General features: G+C 39.2%; 1 protein-coding gene across 4 annotated transcripts in view; it reads right to left on the minus strand.

Annotated features, from left to right (window-relative positions):
* Nucleotides 1-88: 88 nt before the first annotated feature.
* Nucleotides 89-13,083, minus strand: part of ORC3 (origin recognition complex subunit 3) — a 35,535-nt gene continuing 22,540 nt past the window's right edge. For 2 of the 4 annotated variants that reach the window (XM_015620759.3, XM_015620761.3), the window contains 7 exons: nucleotides 11,756-11,889; nucleotides 8,687-8,772; nucleotides 8,120-8,217; nucleotides 7,068-7,209; nucleotides 2,912-3,028; nucleotides 1,788-1,867; nucleotides 89-654 (listed from right to left, as the gene is read on the minus strand). In XM_015620759.3, coding sequence (XP_015476245.1) covers nucleotides 549-654; nucleotides 1,788-1,867; nucleotides 2,912-3,028; nucleotides 7,068-7,209; nucleotides 8,120-8,217; nucleotides 8,687-8,772; nucleotides 11,756-11,889 — 763 coding nt within the window. In that variant the 3' untranslated portion in view covers nucleotides 89-548. Of the gene's footprint in view, nucleotides 655-1,787; nucleotides 1,868-2,911; nucleotides 3,029-3,790; nucleotides 3,952-7,067; nucleotides 7,210-8,119; nucleotides 8,218-8,686; nucleotides 8,773-11,755; nucleotides 11,890-13,083 lie in introns of those variants that run through there. The other 2 variants (XM_015620760.3, XM_015620762.2) reach the window with 2 other exon arrangements.

The raw sequence follows: 13,083 nt of genomic DNA on the forward strand, positions 1-13,083 counted from the left end.
TACCATCACAATTATTTTCTTCCCTTCTCAAGGAGTTTTTAGGGCTTTAGGACGAGTTTGGAAAAAGACACAGCAGAGGCTGAACATAGAAGTTCATTGTCTTCTTTAGTAAACTTGTTTTATTTATTTTTAAATCTAGTTCAAGGATCTAAGAGGCATTTAATCATAATGACTCAAATCCTATCAGCATATAAGGATGTTAATAATACTGCTTCATCACTTCTGTGGCTTACACAGCCAGTGTTGTCCTTTTGGCTTGCTAGCCTGAGTTGTAGCAGTGGACTGTTAAACATCACACATCAAAGAAGATTGAAACTGGCACAACAACACAGTATTTGGAACATGAGCATTAATAGAGCAGAACATTATACAGGGATGATGAACATTAAAAAAACCATCTCTATTCAAGCCTGCCCGGGCACTCAGGATGTATCTCACAACATTCACGCACCGCTGACTGACTCAGGATGCAAAGTTAGTGAGGAGTGGTATACTGGGAGCACAGCCCTTGCTCTGTTGGGAAGGTTTATTGGCACCTTGGTGGCACTTTAACAGCCTCCCCATGTCAGCCTTGCCACGTGGTCAGTCTTCTGCTTGCTGGGCTTTATGAAGCCCAGGAGCTCCAGCTCAGAAACGGCTCGAATAAAGCGAGCACTGGACATGTCAGTGAAGGAAAGAAACCAAGTTCACTCTTTATGACAGTGACAGAGACACTGTTCTCTTCTAGGAGGGCAGGATTTCTAAGTCATGATGAGCACAGATTATACAGTGTGTTGCACAGTAAAATCGTTGGAAATAAGGGCAGAGCACAAGCTGCCTACAGAAGCACAAATTGCACAGATCTTCAATCTGATCAGTACTTCTGCCACATGCATACAACGTGACAGCAAAGGAAGAGTCCCTTCTCCCACTGCTAAGAGAAGCTTAAAGCCAACAAACATACCAATTTTGTAGTGTCTCAGAAGAATTTCTACTTTTATGTCCCTTGACCAAAAACTAGATAGCTAATTATACAGATTTTTTCTGAGGTTTCATGGCACCACCTTCTCCTTACTTTTTATTCATTCTGCCTCTGTTGCTGCCTGCCTGGCATGGTGTATAGTCCCAAGTTAGAGAATTTAATTTATTGTGAGTGACAATTAAGAGTGGAGCTTGTAAAAAAGGAAAAGCCAGGAAAGCCAGATATAGTATTAGAGCATGTAATTATCCTTCCTTTAGTTAAGCCTATTTTTGTACAACTATTCATTTCTTCTGTATGGCAGCACTACTGCTGTAGCCATGAGTTTTGGTTATAATGCTCATCTATTAAATATTTTTCAGACCTCAGTTCAGGATCAGGACAAAGTAAGAAGCAGAATGGGCATCCTGTAGAAAGTAAGTTCTCAGCTCTAAGGTACTGGAACATAATGAGTTACTGCTTCCATTTCTCCATCTGCTCTCTAGGTCACAGCCCTCCTCCCATCTGTTCCCCAGTAATGCTCCACCCCTGTCCAGCAGCTATACCAACTCTGATGATTTAACCAAACAGTTTCAACTTGTTTTATGGACTTTTGGTTCTGTTTCAGACCCAAACAACTCCTGCAGACAAAAGCTGCTTTGTCTATATACTCCCAGCCTAACTATTTCAACTGATCTATTTCTTCAACGTTTTTAGTATATTAAGGCTGTTTGAAGTAACTTTTCTGAAATTAGTTAATCAGTCCACATGAAACTGTATTTTAAAACCCCTGGTTCAAAAATCCTGTATGCTTTTCCATGTCAAGCTTGAGAAAAATGAGAAAGGATACTGGATAATATCATCCACCTGGTCTGAGGAAGCTGCATCTCCATTTGGTTCCTCAGCTGCCGTCACCACAGTTGAGAAAGCCTAGAAAGGGAAAAGCAGCACAGATTTATTCAGTTCATAGACAGACAGCTCTGCATATAAAATAGTGAATTCTGAGCTGAAGGCTATCACTCAGGGTGAATAAGATCTTGGAAGAAGAACTCTAGGAGAGTGTCAGTTCAGCAGCAATCAAAGAGGTTACACATTACCATGGCGGGAATACAGAATGCAAGACAGCACTCTGTGAACTCATGTGCCTGCATTTTAAATCTCAAAATGACCTATTCCCAGCAAAACTACAGAACTGAAAAAATATTCTCAAAGTGAGACTGCTAAAATACACTGCGGAAATGACAGAGGTAAATTGGCAGGGAAGAAATCTATAAAACTGAGGGACAGCAAGAGTCTGGGTAGGAATATACAATACACAAGCAAGGCAGCAGCAAACGGAACACTTGGAACAAATAAAAGGATTATCCTCTAAACCGCAGGTAGTTAAGCTACAGAGTTTCTTGCAGAGGATGCTGTGGTTGCTAAAATATATTGGTAATGACATTCAGGTAGGTTTACAAAACAGAAGAACCACTTAAATTTAGAAAACCTTAGAACTAAAATATGATTGTTATCCAGGGAAAATTTATCATATTAATGTATATGAGAGTATGTATCATATGCTCATATGCTCTCTCTGCTTATGGCTACGGTATGAGACAGGTTATCAAGCTAGAAGGACCCAGGCTTTTCCCTCGCACAAGCATTCTCTCCAAGAGCCCCACCTGCCATAAAAGTGTCACAGAATACTTAAAGACAAAAATATGAAAGGCAATTTTGTTAAGCACAAAGTCTGATCTGTGCCAAACATAAAATAGAAGCAGAAGCAAAGTAGTTTCATCACAGAGTAACAGAGCTAGAAATAAATGATTCACAACAGAGCAAGACTTATTGGAGTTACTGTGGGTTCTTGTGGACCAAGGTATGCAATGATTTAAGCTGTCAAAATAGGCACTAAAGAAAAGCAGACATGCAGCAAAAAGATAAATGAGAATACTGAAAGCAGGTAAAGGCACTGTTTGCATCATCACATACCTCTAACCAATCAACGAGATTAATCAATCTGCCACATTCCAAATGAAGCTTATACACTATGCATATGTCAGGGGCTTTATTAGAAATGCCTCCTCCATCACATTTCAAAGCTTCATTCTGATGAAAAAAAATTGAAGGCAGTAACTTTGATCAGTGTCTAATCTTGAGAAATTCTAAGGGCTAGAGAAAATATTATTTCAGGTAATTCAGATAGTAGGTATTTTAAGCAAATATTTACTGTTTGTGTGTTTAATGGCAAGTTGATGGTAAAAAATAAACAAAACAAAAATGAGAAACAAATCGTAAAATAAGATATATACTGTTAAAAAAAAAAACCAACCAAAACCCCCCAACAGCTACTTCACTTCTGGTATTTCTTCTATAACATTTCTGCAATATCTACTGTAATGAGCAATGATCTGATTATGCTTTCATGCAATTTTTTTTGCTAGTTCTATTTACATATGAGAGAGAAATACTCAGTTTTATGGAGTCAGGAGAAGAAACTAGTCATGATTTGCCACGTAGAAAATAGGAAAGTATCCTTTTTCCCACAGCCCCCTTGAAAGGAACAGGAAGACTTAATAAAGATATGTTGTATGTACTAAAAATAATTGCTTCTCTCATCTCAGAGTTTTATCTTTGAGTAACAGTCATTTATCTCTGGCTTGAAACTCAGCATCTGTAAAGGCAAAAGTCTCACTAAGTATTCTAAATTTCAGGAAATTCATAGAATCATTAAGGTGGGAAAAGCCCTTAAAGATCATGTGAGTCCAGTGATTAACCCAGTACTGCCAAGGCCACCATTAAACTGTGTTCCTTACTGCCACATCTACATGTCTTTTAATACTCTCCATGGATGGTGAGTCCACAACTTCCCTGGGCAGCCTGTTCCAGTGCTGCTTCTTTCCAGGAAGTAGGTTTTCCAGATATCCAACCTAAACCTCCTTTGATACAACTTGAGACAATTTTCTCGTCCTGTTGTGGATTCTCTGGGAGAAGCAGCCAACCCCACCTGGCTACAACCTCCTTTCAGGCAGCTGTAGAGAGTGATATAGTCCCTCCTGAGCCTTTTTCCTTCCAAGCTAAACAAACCCAGCTCCCTCAGCTGATCCTCGTAAGACCCTTCACCAACTTTGTTGTCCTTCTCTGGACATGCTCCAGCACCTCAGTGTCCTTTTTCAAGTGAGGGGCCCAGAACAGGACAGGCACTCAACGTGCGGCCTCACCAATGCAGAGTACAGGGGGATGGCCACCGTCCTGGTCCTGGCTGGCCACACCACTGCTGATACAGGCCAGGTGCCATTGGCCTTCTTGGCCACCTGGGCACTGCTGGCTCATATGCAGCTGCTCTTGACCAGGACCCCCCCAAGCCCTTTTCTGTTGGGCAGCTTTCCAGCCTCTGGGATTCAGGTCATCAGCACTGAACCATTTATTGGGAAGCTGAAAAGCCACTTGAGCCAGAGGCAAAAGTCTCTGTACAGCTGCAGAAATTTACAGCATTTCATTTTCACTTTCAGCTGTCTTAACATGAAAACAACCACTGATCATTTCTTTCAGCTCACAGAAGTTTGTTCTAAAATGCTTTCATATGCTAGTAAAATACACAAGCAACTTTTGGGAAGTTATAAAGCAATGACAGACACCTTCAAAAGAAAAATGTTTTTCAAGACAGGAAAAAAGGCTAGGCAAAGAATATAACTTTGTTCAAGAATCTCTGGTTTACCCACAGATCTCAATTCCTGCAATTTTTGAGACTCGACTCCAGTTTGGGCACTCGCACTTATGAGACATTTCACAATTTCCAGAACACCTAGCAATTTTCAAGTTTATTTACTCTCCTCTACAAGGAACATAAAAGCTGTAGACCTTATTTCAATATCTGTCGGTTTCATTACTGATGGTTTCCAGAAAAATCCAGAGAAATGTGGCTAACCCCTCACGATGTTACAATGCTGGTATTAGTTTATCAGGAACTCCGGAGTATTATGGTACACTCCAGTAACTCAGAAGTGTACCATAATTGTTTCAAATACTCCTGTGTTAGTACCTGGCACACATGAGGTTACACTTCTGGTTGATCTAGATCTAGTGGCTCACCACTGCCCAGAAGGACACTACTCCCTTTTCCCCTCTCCTACAGCACCCAGCTCTGTGGTTTTCTGCTCCTCACGCATGTGCCAACCCTTTGCGCATTGATTTTCTAATTTTAAGGTCAGGACAGTTATCACAACCAAGAGAGGATGCAAATTCCAGAGCAAGAGCACTCTCCTAGAACCAGTTCATCTGTAGCAGCACCTGAAAGATCCGAGCCTCCCTTGAGGTAACTGGGCCAAGCCTCTGCAGAGCAGCTGGAGGGAGCTGCAGCTGTCAGTGAGGAAACCTTGGCTTTGAGGCTGCAGCACATGTGTGGTTCCAAAGGAAATAGCCAGGCTGACAAGCAGGAAGCTGCCCTACAATGAGCAGCCAGTTGTGAAGCCATCTGTACAGCACAGAGCTGCTGCTCCCAAAAGAAGAAAACAGATGTGGGGGCAACCCAGAACACAGCTGATGAGGAATTGCTCTTGCCTGGCCCTGCCCCAAAGCTAGACAGAGGACACACTATCCCTTGCTCTGGAATCAATGCTGTTATCCCAAGGATCAAATCCTCTTTCCCTGATATGGGAGCTGGTATCCCAAGTTTCAGCTTGTTAAATTTTTAAGGGATCAGCGAAACCAGAATTATGCTGGGCTTGGTGCAGTTTTTTGGGGTTCTCTTCTCCCCCCCGGATAAATCTGACCCTTGGTTCATGTTTTGCTAAATAAATAACTGAACTGGATTCCTGTTAGCAGTGCATCACATATTAATCATTCACTGGTACTCTACTGAAACACTTTTCTGTCCTGGCCTTCTGGAAGGAACAGTTCTGGAGAACTTTGCTCTGGTCACAGTGCAGAAAAACACAAACCATGCAGAAGTCATAGACAGAAAATATTTGACTCACATGGATTAAAATGCTAAGCAAGGTACCCAGCCAATACTGCTACTGTTAGAAGCTATGCCAAAACCTCACAATCTTCTCAGAAAACATTGGAAATATGTTAAAGCATTTCCAAGTACAAAGTACAGGATGACAGAGGGCTTTAAATCTTGTCAACTCATCAAAGAGAACAGAATACTTATTAAAGACATCAGTAGTTAAATTTTCTTGGCTGTCCTAGTCTATATATTTACAGGTTTTCTAAAAATATATATTACTGAGGTTCATATTAGGTTTCTTTAATGGTCACTTGCTAAGTACTGTTCTCACAAATAAGTTTTGTAAATGCTTTTAGTAATAACTCCTGCACACAGCAAAACTGATAACCCTCATTCAAACCGAGGAGAGTGCCAACAAACCCAATACAAATCAGGTTGTAGATTTCAAAGGCAGGTCTTTATCAGCCTTTATGCTTCCTGATAAGTGTTGGCTTTGACTCAAGTAGTGCATTACTTAGATACAGCTAAAACCAATACTTTCTTCAAAATTATGATCTGTTTTTTAAGAAGAATGTTAGGACATAAGAACAACTTCAAGTACCTTTTGTAGTCAAGGACAAAAAGAAATGTATGTACATTATTTTTACAAATCCTAGTCTATTTCTTTCTGTTGGTCATCCTTTCAGTTTGACTTACGAAAGAAGTGGAGAACAGTCTGCTTTTCTCTCCTAGAAAAGGGCAGGGTTAAGCTGTATTTATGCTATTTTAATGTTATGACTCCACCTGAACAGCCTTTACCTTACAGCTGATCTACATAGTGAGGACTCAGCACCAGCCCCATTAAGAAAGTCTCTGGAAAGAGTAACAGAATGTATTTTTCCCTGTGGACAGTCATCCTAGTTGCAGCAGAGGACAAAATAACTTTTCTGCTACATCTACAGAAGAAAATATCATGGCTAGAACACCCTCTGAAAAATGGATTCCTCCTACAGAACTCTTTCCAGAATTACCTTCACCAGACAGATTCCCCAGCTCTTTGAACAAAGTCCCCAGTTGCTTATCAGCACTTGCTAATTCTCTGCAAAACAGCTGAATATGTGCCAAGCTTCATGAAACAGCAAAACTCAGCCTTGCACACCATCCTCACACAGCCTTCCACAACTACTCCAGCACCCACACAGCCCACTTGTTTCTTACCTTCAGGTACCAGTGTGGGTTATTTAAAGCCGTGTGCAGTGCAGTCCTGGGGGCAGCATTCAAGTGCCCTCGGAGAACAGTGGCTGCATTGAAATACACAATCTCATGCAGGGTCCTGTCGCCTGCAGGAACAAGGTATTTTCTGGAAAAGCATGAGGTATGGGGGGAGTGGGGGAGACACAAGCTTCAGCTTAAGGGAAACAACACAAGTCTGCTGCAGTCAGACTACAAAAATGCATGTTTCCCATCCAGTACTGAAAAATCTCTGAAAAACAAGATGAACAGCACTGAAATAAACTTTTAAGCAGAGAAGCCTGTTATTATCAACTCTACACATCTAATGGAGTTAGCATAGAACTCTAGCTGGGACACTGACAAATTCAAAAATAAGGGCAGCAGCTTACAGTGCTAACCCAGTCAAGAACTCCACAGATCTTGCTATCCATCTCAAGGCCTCACCATGAGTCTCTCTGCTCATCTTTGTCTTCCTATCTGAAGCTTTTTGCTTGGCAGTCATACTTCTGTTAGCTTCTCTGCTTCCCCCCCACCCTCTATAATTAACAAGTGCCTTCATCTCTTCCCCCATCACAACAAGCCTTTCACATCTTCCACTGCAGAGCTGCCTCCAAAACTGCATCTGCTATGGCTTGCTCACCAAAACAGTTCCCAAAATGGACAGGATATCACACTTGACATCTGTACAGTTTCATAAGTAGAACAGATCAGCAAAGATCAGGGTAAAGATTCTCGACTTTATTTTTCTACTTATACCCACTCCTCCCTCAACGCTGTCTCAGCAGCCAAAGTAGGTTGGTCAATTCGTATCCTAATTATTTCAACTGATCTACTGGAAAAAAGGTGTGGTTTGTGGGTTTTGGTTTTTTTTTTAGTTATTATTTTTAGAGCCCTCAAAGAAAGAATAGGAAGGGGGCGGGGAGGGAAGTGTGCCACAAGGACCGAGACACAGTTTTGACAAGATGAACGTGTTAGTCAAATTTCATTTGCAACTTATGGTGCAAACTAATGCAGGAATATAAAACAGGAAGGCTCACCTTACAAGTCTGTCTATATAGTCAACAACTTCAAAACGAAGCATTTCAAACTTAGTCAGTTTCTTAGACCTCCTTGATTCCTTCAACTCCAACAAAGTCTTTAAAAAAAAAAGTGGTGCATAAGACTACATGGGAGGCAGTTATTCTCTGGAGAGCACAATCTGTATGTTTAACATGTATAATTAATTTTTGCTGGCATGTTCTCACTGATGATGTTTGAAATGTAATCATGCAGTTATTTTTATTTAGGCCAATGTATTCAGTTCTCAAACCCGTAGGAGTTTGAGAAATTCAAAGAAATATGTGTTAGGCAGAATGTCTAAATTACAAGTTAAATAAAAAGAAAACATCTAATTTGCATTTTAAAATCCTGGCTTATGATAGATATTTTCTATAATTTTCTATGTGTCAGGAAGGCCTGAAATACATAGTTGGTACTTATTCATTCATTTTTAAGATGAGACACACACAACCCTTTAGTCAGAGCTCCAGCAAGCTGGGAAGAATTAACCATGAACATTTTACAACGTTAATTTAAGGAAACAGTAAAGCCTAGGCAGGCCTAACCTTCTGAAGGTGATAAAGGTCTGTCTTCTTCTGGAGCTCCTTTTGTGACGATACAGACACATCTTGTTCTTGGGAAGCTTCCAAAACTAGAACAAAACTAATGTTTGAAATGTGGGGTAGACTTTTCCAACATAAACCTCCTAAACCAAGCAATCTTCAAAGTACTCAGTAGTTCCTTCTTCACACAGACCAAATCACAGGCAGCTTTTGGGTCTTGCATCTTGTAAAATATTGTTAAAAAAGGAGTCTGCTTAGCCAACAGTGATTAAGTAACAATTCAGCCCTGAGCAAAGGCCCAGCACAAGCCTTGCTTTAATAAGCCATCACTTTAATTCTCTTTAGGCCATCCTAGGTCATACTCTCAACATTTGTTAATTGGACAGATTATGACTAGGTACCACTGATGCTTTTGGAATATTCAAAAAGCCACATGCTGCATTTTTTCCCCTTCTCATGTGCAGAAAAATAATGAGTAAGAAATGAGTTCTCCCTACCTAACCCAAGCACTGCAACCAGAGTAGCAAGCAGAAGTGTACTAAGGTACTTCATTGCCCAGTTTTAGTCTCACCTAAATTTATACGAAAATTTCATCTTCATGGACATGTAGCTTGTTGATCAATTTCACCAATTAGTCATTTTTAGGTAAAAACAAAGAAGCAAAACCTCCCAAAGCACTATCAGTGCTAGGGTGAGCGATAATCAGAACAAAAGGAATCTAAATTTCTTGCCTTACTTAAGATGGCAGATAGAGATTCCACCCACACATCACAGCTAAAGCTCTATCAGCAGTGACAATCATGATACTTAAAAGCTTTTTGGTAACCTGCAGAGAATAATTTGGTATCTTAAAGGGTCCTGTGGACATTTGTCTTGAGTGTTGAAGACTTCAAATCAGAAAGCTTCCTCTCCACTAGTACACCAATATATTTTTTTATTTTCCAAATCCTTCAGCTCAAACTAGATTGAATGTGAAGATATTTTGTTTGCTCAAGCCTCACGATTTTATGTTTTTCAGTTCATCAGGCAGTCAGGACAATGGACTTTTAGACTATCCTTTCACTCTAAAAGCTCTGTGGGCAATTTGGGTACATGGCATTTTTGGCAGCTGTCTGAGAATCCTTACTGAAGTTCAATACTGTCTCATTAAGGACTTTTGGATTTGGGTTCTTTTTCTCTTTGAACTGAAGACTGATGAGACAGAGGCAGTTTTCTCTCGTTCGGTCTCAGCTGTTTATTTTTTCTTATCAGCATTACAAGGTACAAGGAGCTATGTGCACTATGATAGAAAAGGGGTAAAATGGCTAACAAAGATCTTCTTCAAGGTCTTTTATACGTTTATTTACCCAATTAACAGATGCTAACCAAGCTATTTTTCTTAGTGACCCAATGACCCAACACCTTTGTGCTGCATTGCAGCATTTTCTACCCAATCACTTACTACTACCCAAAAACCACTAGGAGAACATGAAGAAGAAAGAAGAAGGACAAGAGACAACACCCTAAATCCTTCATCTTGTCTTTTGCTCTCTAAACTACCTTAAACTCTAAACCTCAAACCATTCACCCAGTGATTCAAGAAACTTTCTAATTCACACATTTACATTTTTCCTATCTAACTTTAGCATTTGTTTTCATGTATCACCATGAAAACATGCCCATGAATTTCATATTATATGAAATTCAGTGTTTTTTTGAATCCTATAACTAAGTATTAAAAACAAGGGCACACACTCTGTATCTCAGACTCCAACAAATACCATTACATAAATATAAAATAAGAAGTTATCTAAACTCAGCAATCTATTCACCTACAGTAAATTTAAACTTCCCCATCTCACTTTTCCTTTGGAGCTTAAATCCACTTTGAAAACAAACTAAGATCATTCATGGATTCAGCAGACCTTGCCTAATTTAAAATCATCTTCAAATCCTATGTGAAAAAAACCTGTCTTTTTTGCTTTATAGTTCCACAAGTTCTGAATCCTCAGAGTTGTTTTTCCTTATTTATTTCCTCTAGGTAAGAATCCAACTACTTAAAAGCCTTTTGCTTAATTCTTTTTTTCCAAACAAGACAAACCTTTAGTTTTCCATAATATTTCAGATTCCTCAATGCTCTTACCAGCAGTGATAGATACACAGCTTTTTCAAAATTATGACCTATTTTGTCTACCACAGGTCTGCTTTTACTACAACTGTTTAAAAATACATGGTACAGACAAGAGCCTTTTGATTCTTTTGGACAACCCTCAGTTAACCCTACAGTGTAATGTGACTATTTTAATTAATACTGACTGCATTTGGGGATTGTTGCCTACTTATCCAAATGCTGTGTGGCAACCACACTGATAATGAGCTTAATTAATATGCATATAACAGACCAGATGATAACCAATTAATCTTCAAAAGCCAATCTTTGGGGAGTGCTCCGTAATTCAGGGCACACAACGACATTCTTATTCCAGAAGAATGCTGGAATACATCACACTCCTATTTCAGAGAGTATGCAGCAGTTTCAGTTAACCTGCCTCTAAAAGACAGAAAACTGCTCCTCATTTGCCTTGCTAAACTTGGAAAGGTGTCCTCTACCATGGACAATCAAATCTAGGGGCTTGACGAGTCACAGCCTGCCAGCAGAGCTGACAGCTGCCATTCGGAGTCCTAGCTCTGAAGGTGCAGGGGAAGGAACCTTACATACATCTGGGTTAAATACCACGTCATAGGAAACTCTGCTGCTATTTATGTTTAAAAACAGTTTGTTTTTAACAACTGGAACATCTGCTAAAATGCTCAAAATACATGTATGAGAGACTTAGGGGATAATGTATGCTGATCTGTCCAATTTCTTATCTTGTATCACTCTTCCTTATTACAAAAAAACATGAACCACATACCAGTAGAGAATATGAACATTTCCTAAATCTGTGCATGTATTTTAAAAAAATCCTGCAAATATGATGGTTTAATACGATAACAGGCTATCTCAGGGAAAATGATCAGATTACTCATTGGTCAGATTACAAAACAGCTTTTATATAATTTGTAATGGAATACATGATGGTACACACCCACCTTCTAGATTCTGAAATTGGGTCAAGAACTCCTTCAAGTGTTTTACTGTCTTATCAAACTCGTTTCCAGAAGATGACACCAAAATTTCCACACATTGTTGGAGCATGGTTACCAAATCAGTCTTATTCAACATCCTAAAAGACACAATTGTTGGCTGAAGTTGAAATGCAGAATGATGAAACAGCTTTCCATGTACTTAGTTGAAAAAAGTTTTCCAAAAGAACTGAAGAACTCCTTTTAAAAGAAACAATCTCCAAGATTTCAAGCACTCAATCTTACAGCAACATCAATTTCTCTCCCTGCTGTCACTAACAGAAAGAAACAAACCAATTATGTTTGGTGATGATGATAAACCTTTACATTTTCTTCAGAACAATAATTTTCCTGATTATCTAAAAACATTTGTTGGACATGGGAGTTGCAATTTTTGAAACTGTGAGTAAGACACCAAAACAAAAAAAACAAAAAACCAAACCCAACATCCAAAACGCAATCATGGTATGGTTCAGAACTCATTCCCAAAACCAATAAATGAAATTAAATAAAAAAAATTAAAAATCACTGTGTAAACTCATCCACAAAACTAATCTAAGAACGTGACTCAGAATGAATGACTCTCAAATTAAATCTCTATGCTTTTTTCTGTATATAATTGCTGTAAATCTAACCATCACTAGAATCCCAGAACTATTCAAGCTGGAAAGGATCTCTGGAGATTATCCAGCCCAACCTCCAGCTCAGCATTCACTTACTATTTAGTTATTAGGGCCTTTCCCAAATGTCACTGAGCACTGCCCAGTCTCAAAATCTTAATTTAAAAGATATCAAAGCAATGCTGGTGGTCAGTGTCTCAAGCAATGGGTTTTCCGTATCAGCTACCTAAAAACTGACTAAGAAATTTACAGAAGAATTCAGAAGAGGCTGGGGAAGCTCTGTGGCTATATGGAGGGACAAATGCAATTTGAGCTCTAGTTTCTAACTGGCAATTGATACTAAATGCTTTTAAAGGTTAAAATTTAAAACTTCAGTTTATCTGCTTCAGGGTTTTAAATTTTTGCAAAATTACAGGTATTGCCTTCAGATGCACCTGTTTTGTATAGAAAAGTGTCAAGAGCTAACAACAGAAAGGGTGACCTTGACCACACAAAACATTTTGAAAGTGTCTTGTATAATATAATGGGTAAACAAGATAGCCTTGTTCCAAGCCAGACAAAACACTGCAGTTAAACACCCAATATGGAAAGAAGATAAAGCAAATCTGGAGATCTGTGAATGGGAAACAAATTTATTTTCATAGTATTATTCAAAGGGAGACTGCAAGTTCTAGA

This window comes from Parus major, chromosome 3 (genome assembly GCF_001522545.3).
Source record: "Parus major isolate Abel chromosome 3, Parus_major1.1, whole genome shotgun sequence".
Lineage (NCBI taxonomy): Eukaryota > Metazoa > Chordata > Aves > Passeriformes > Paridae > Parus > Parus major.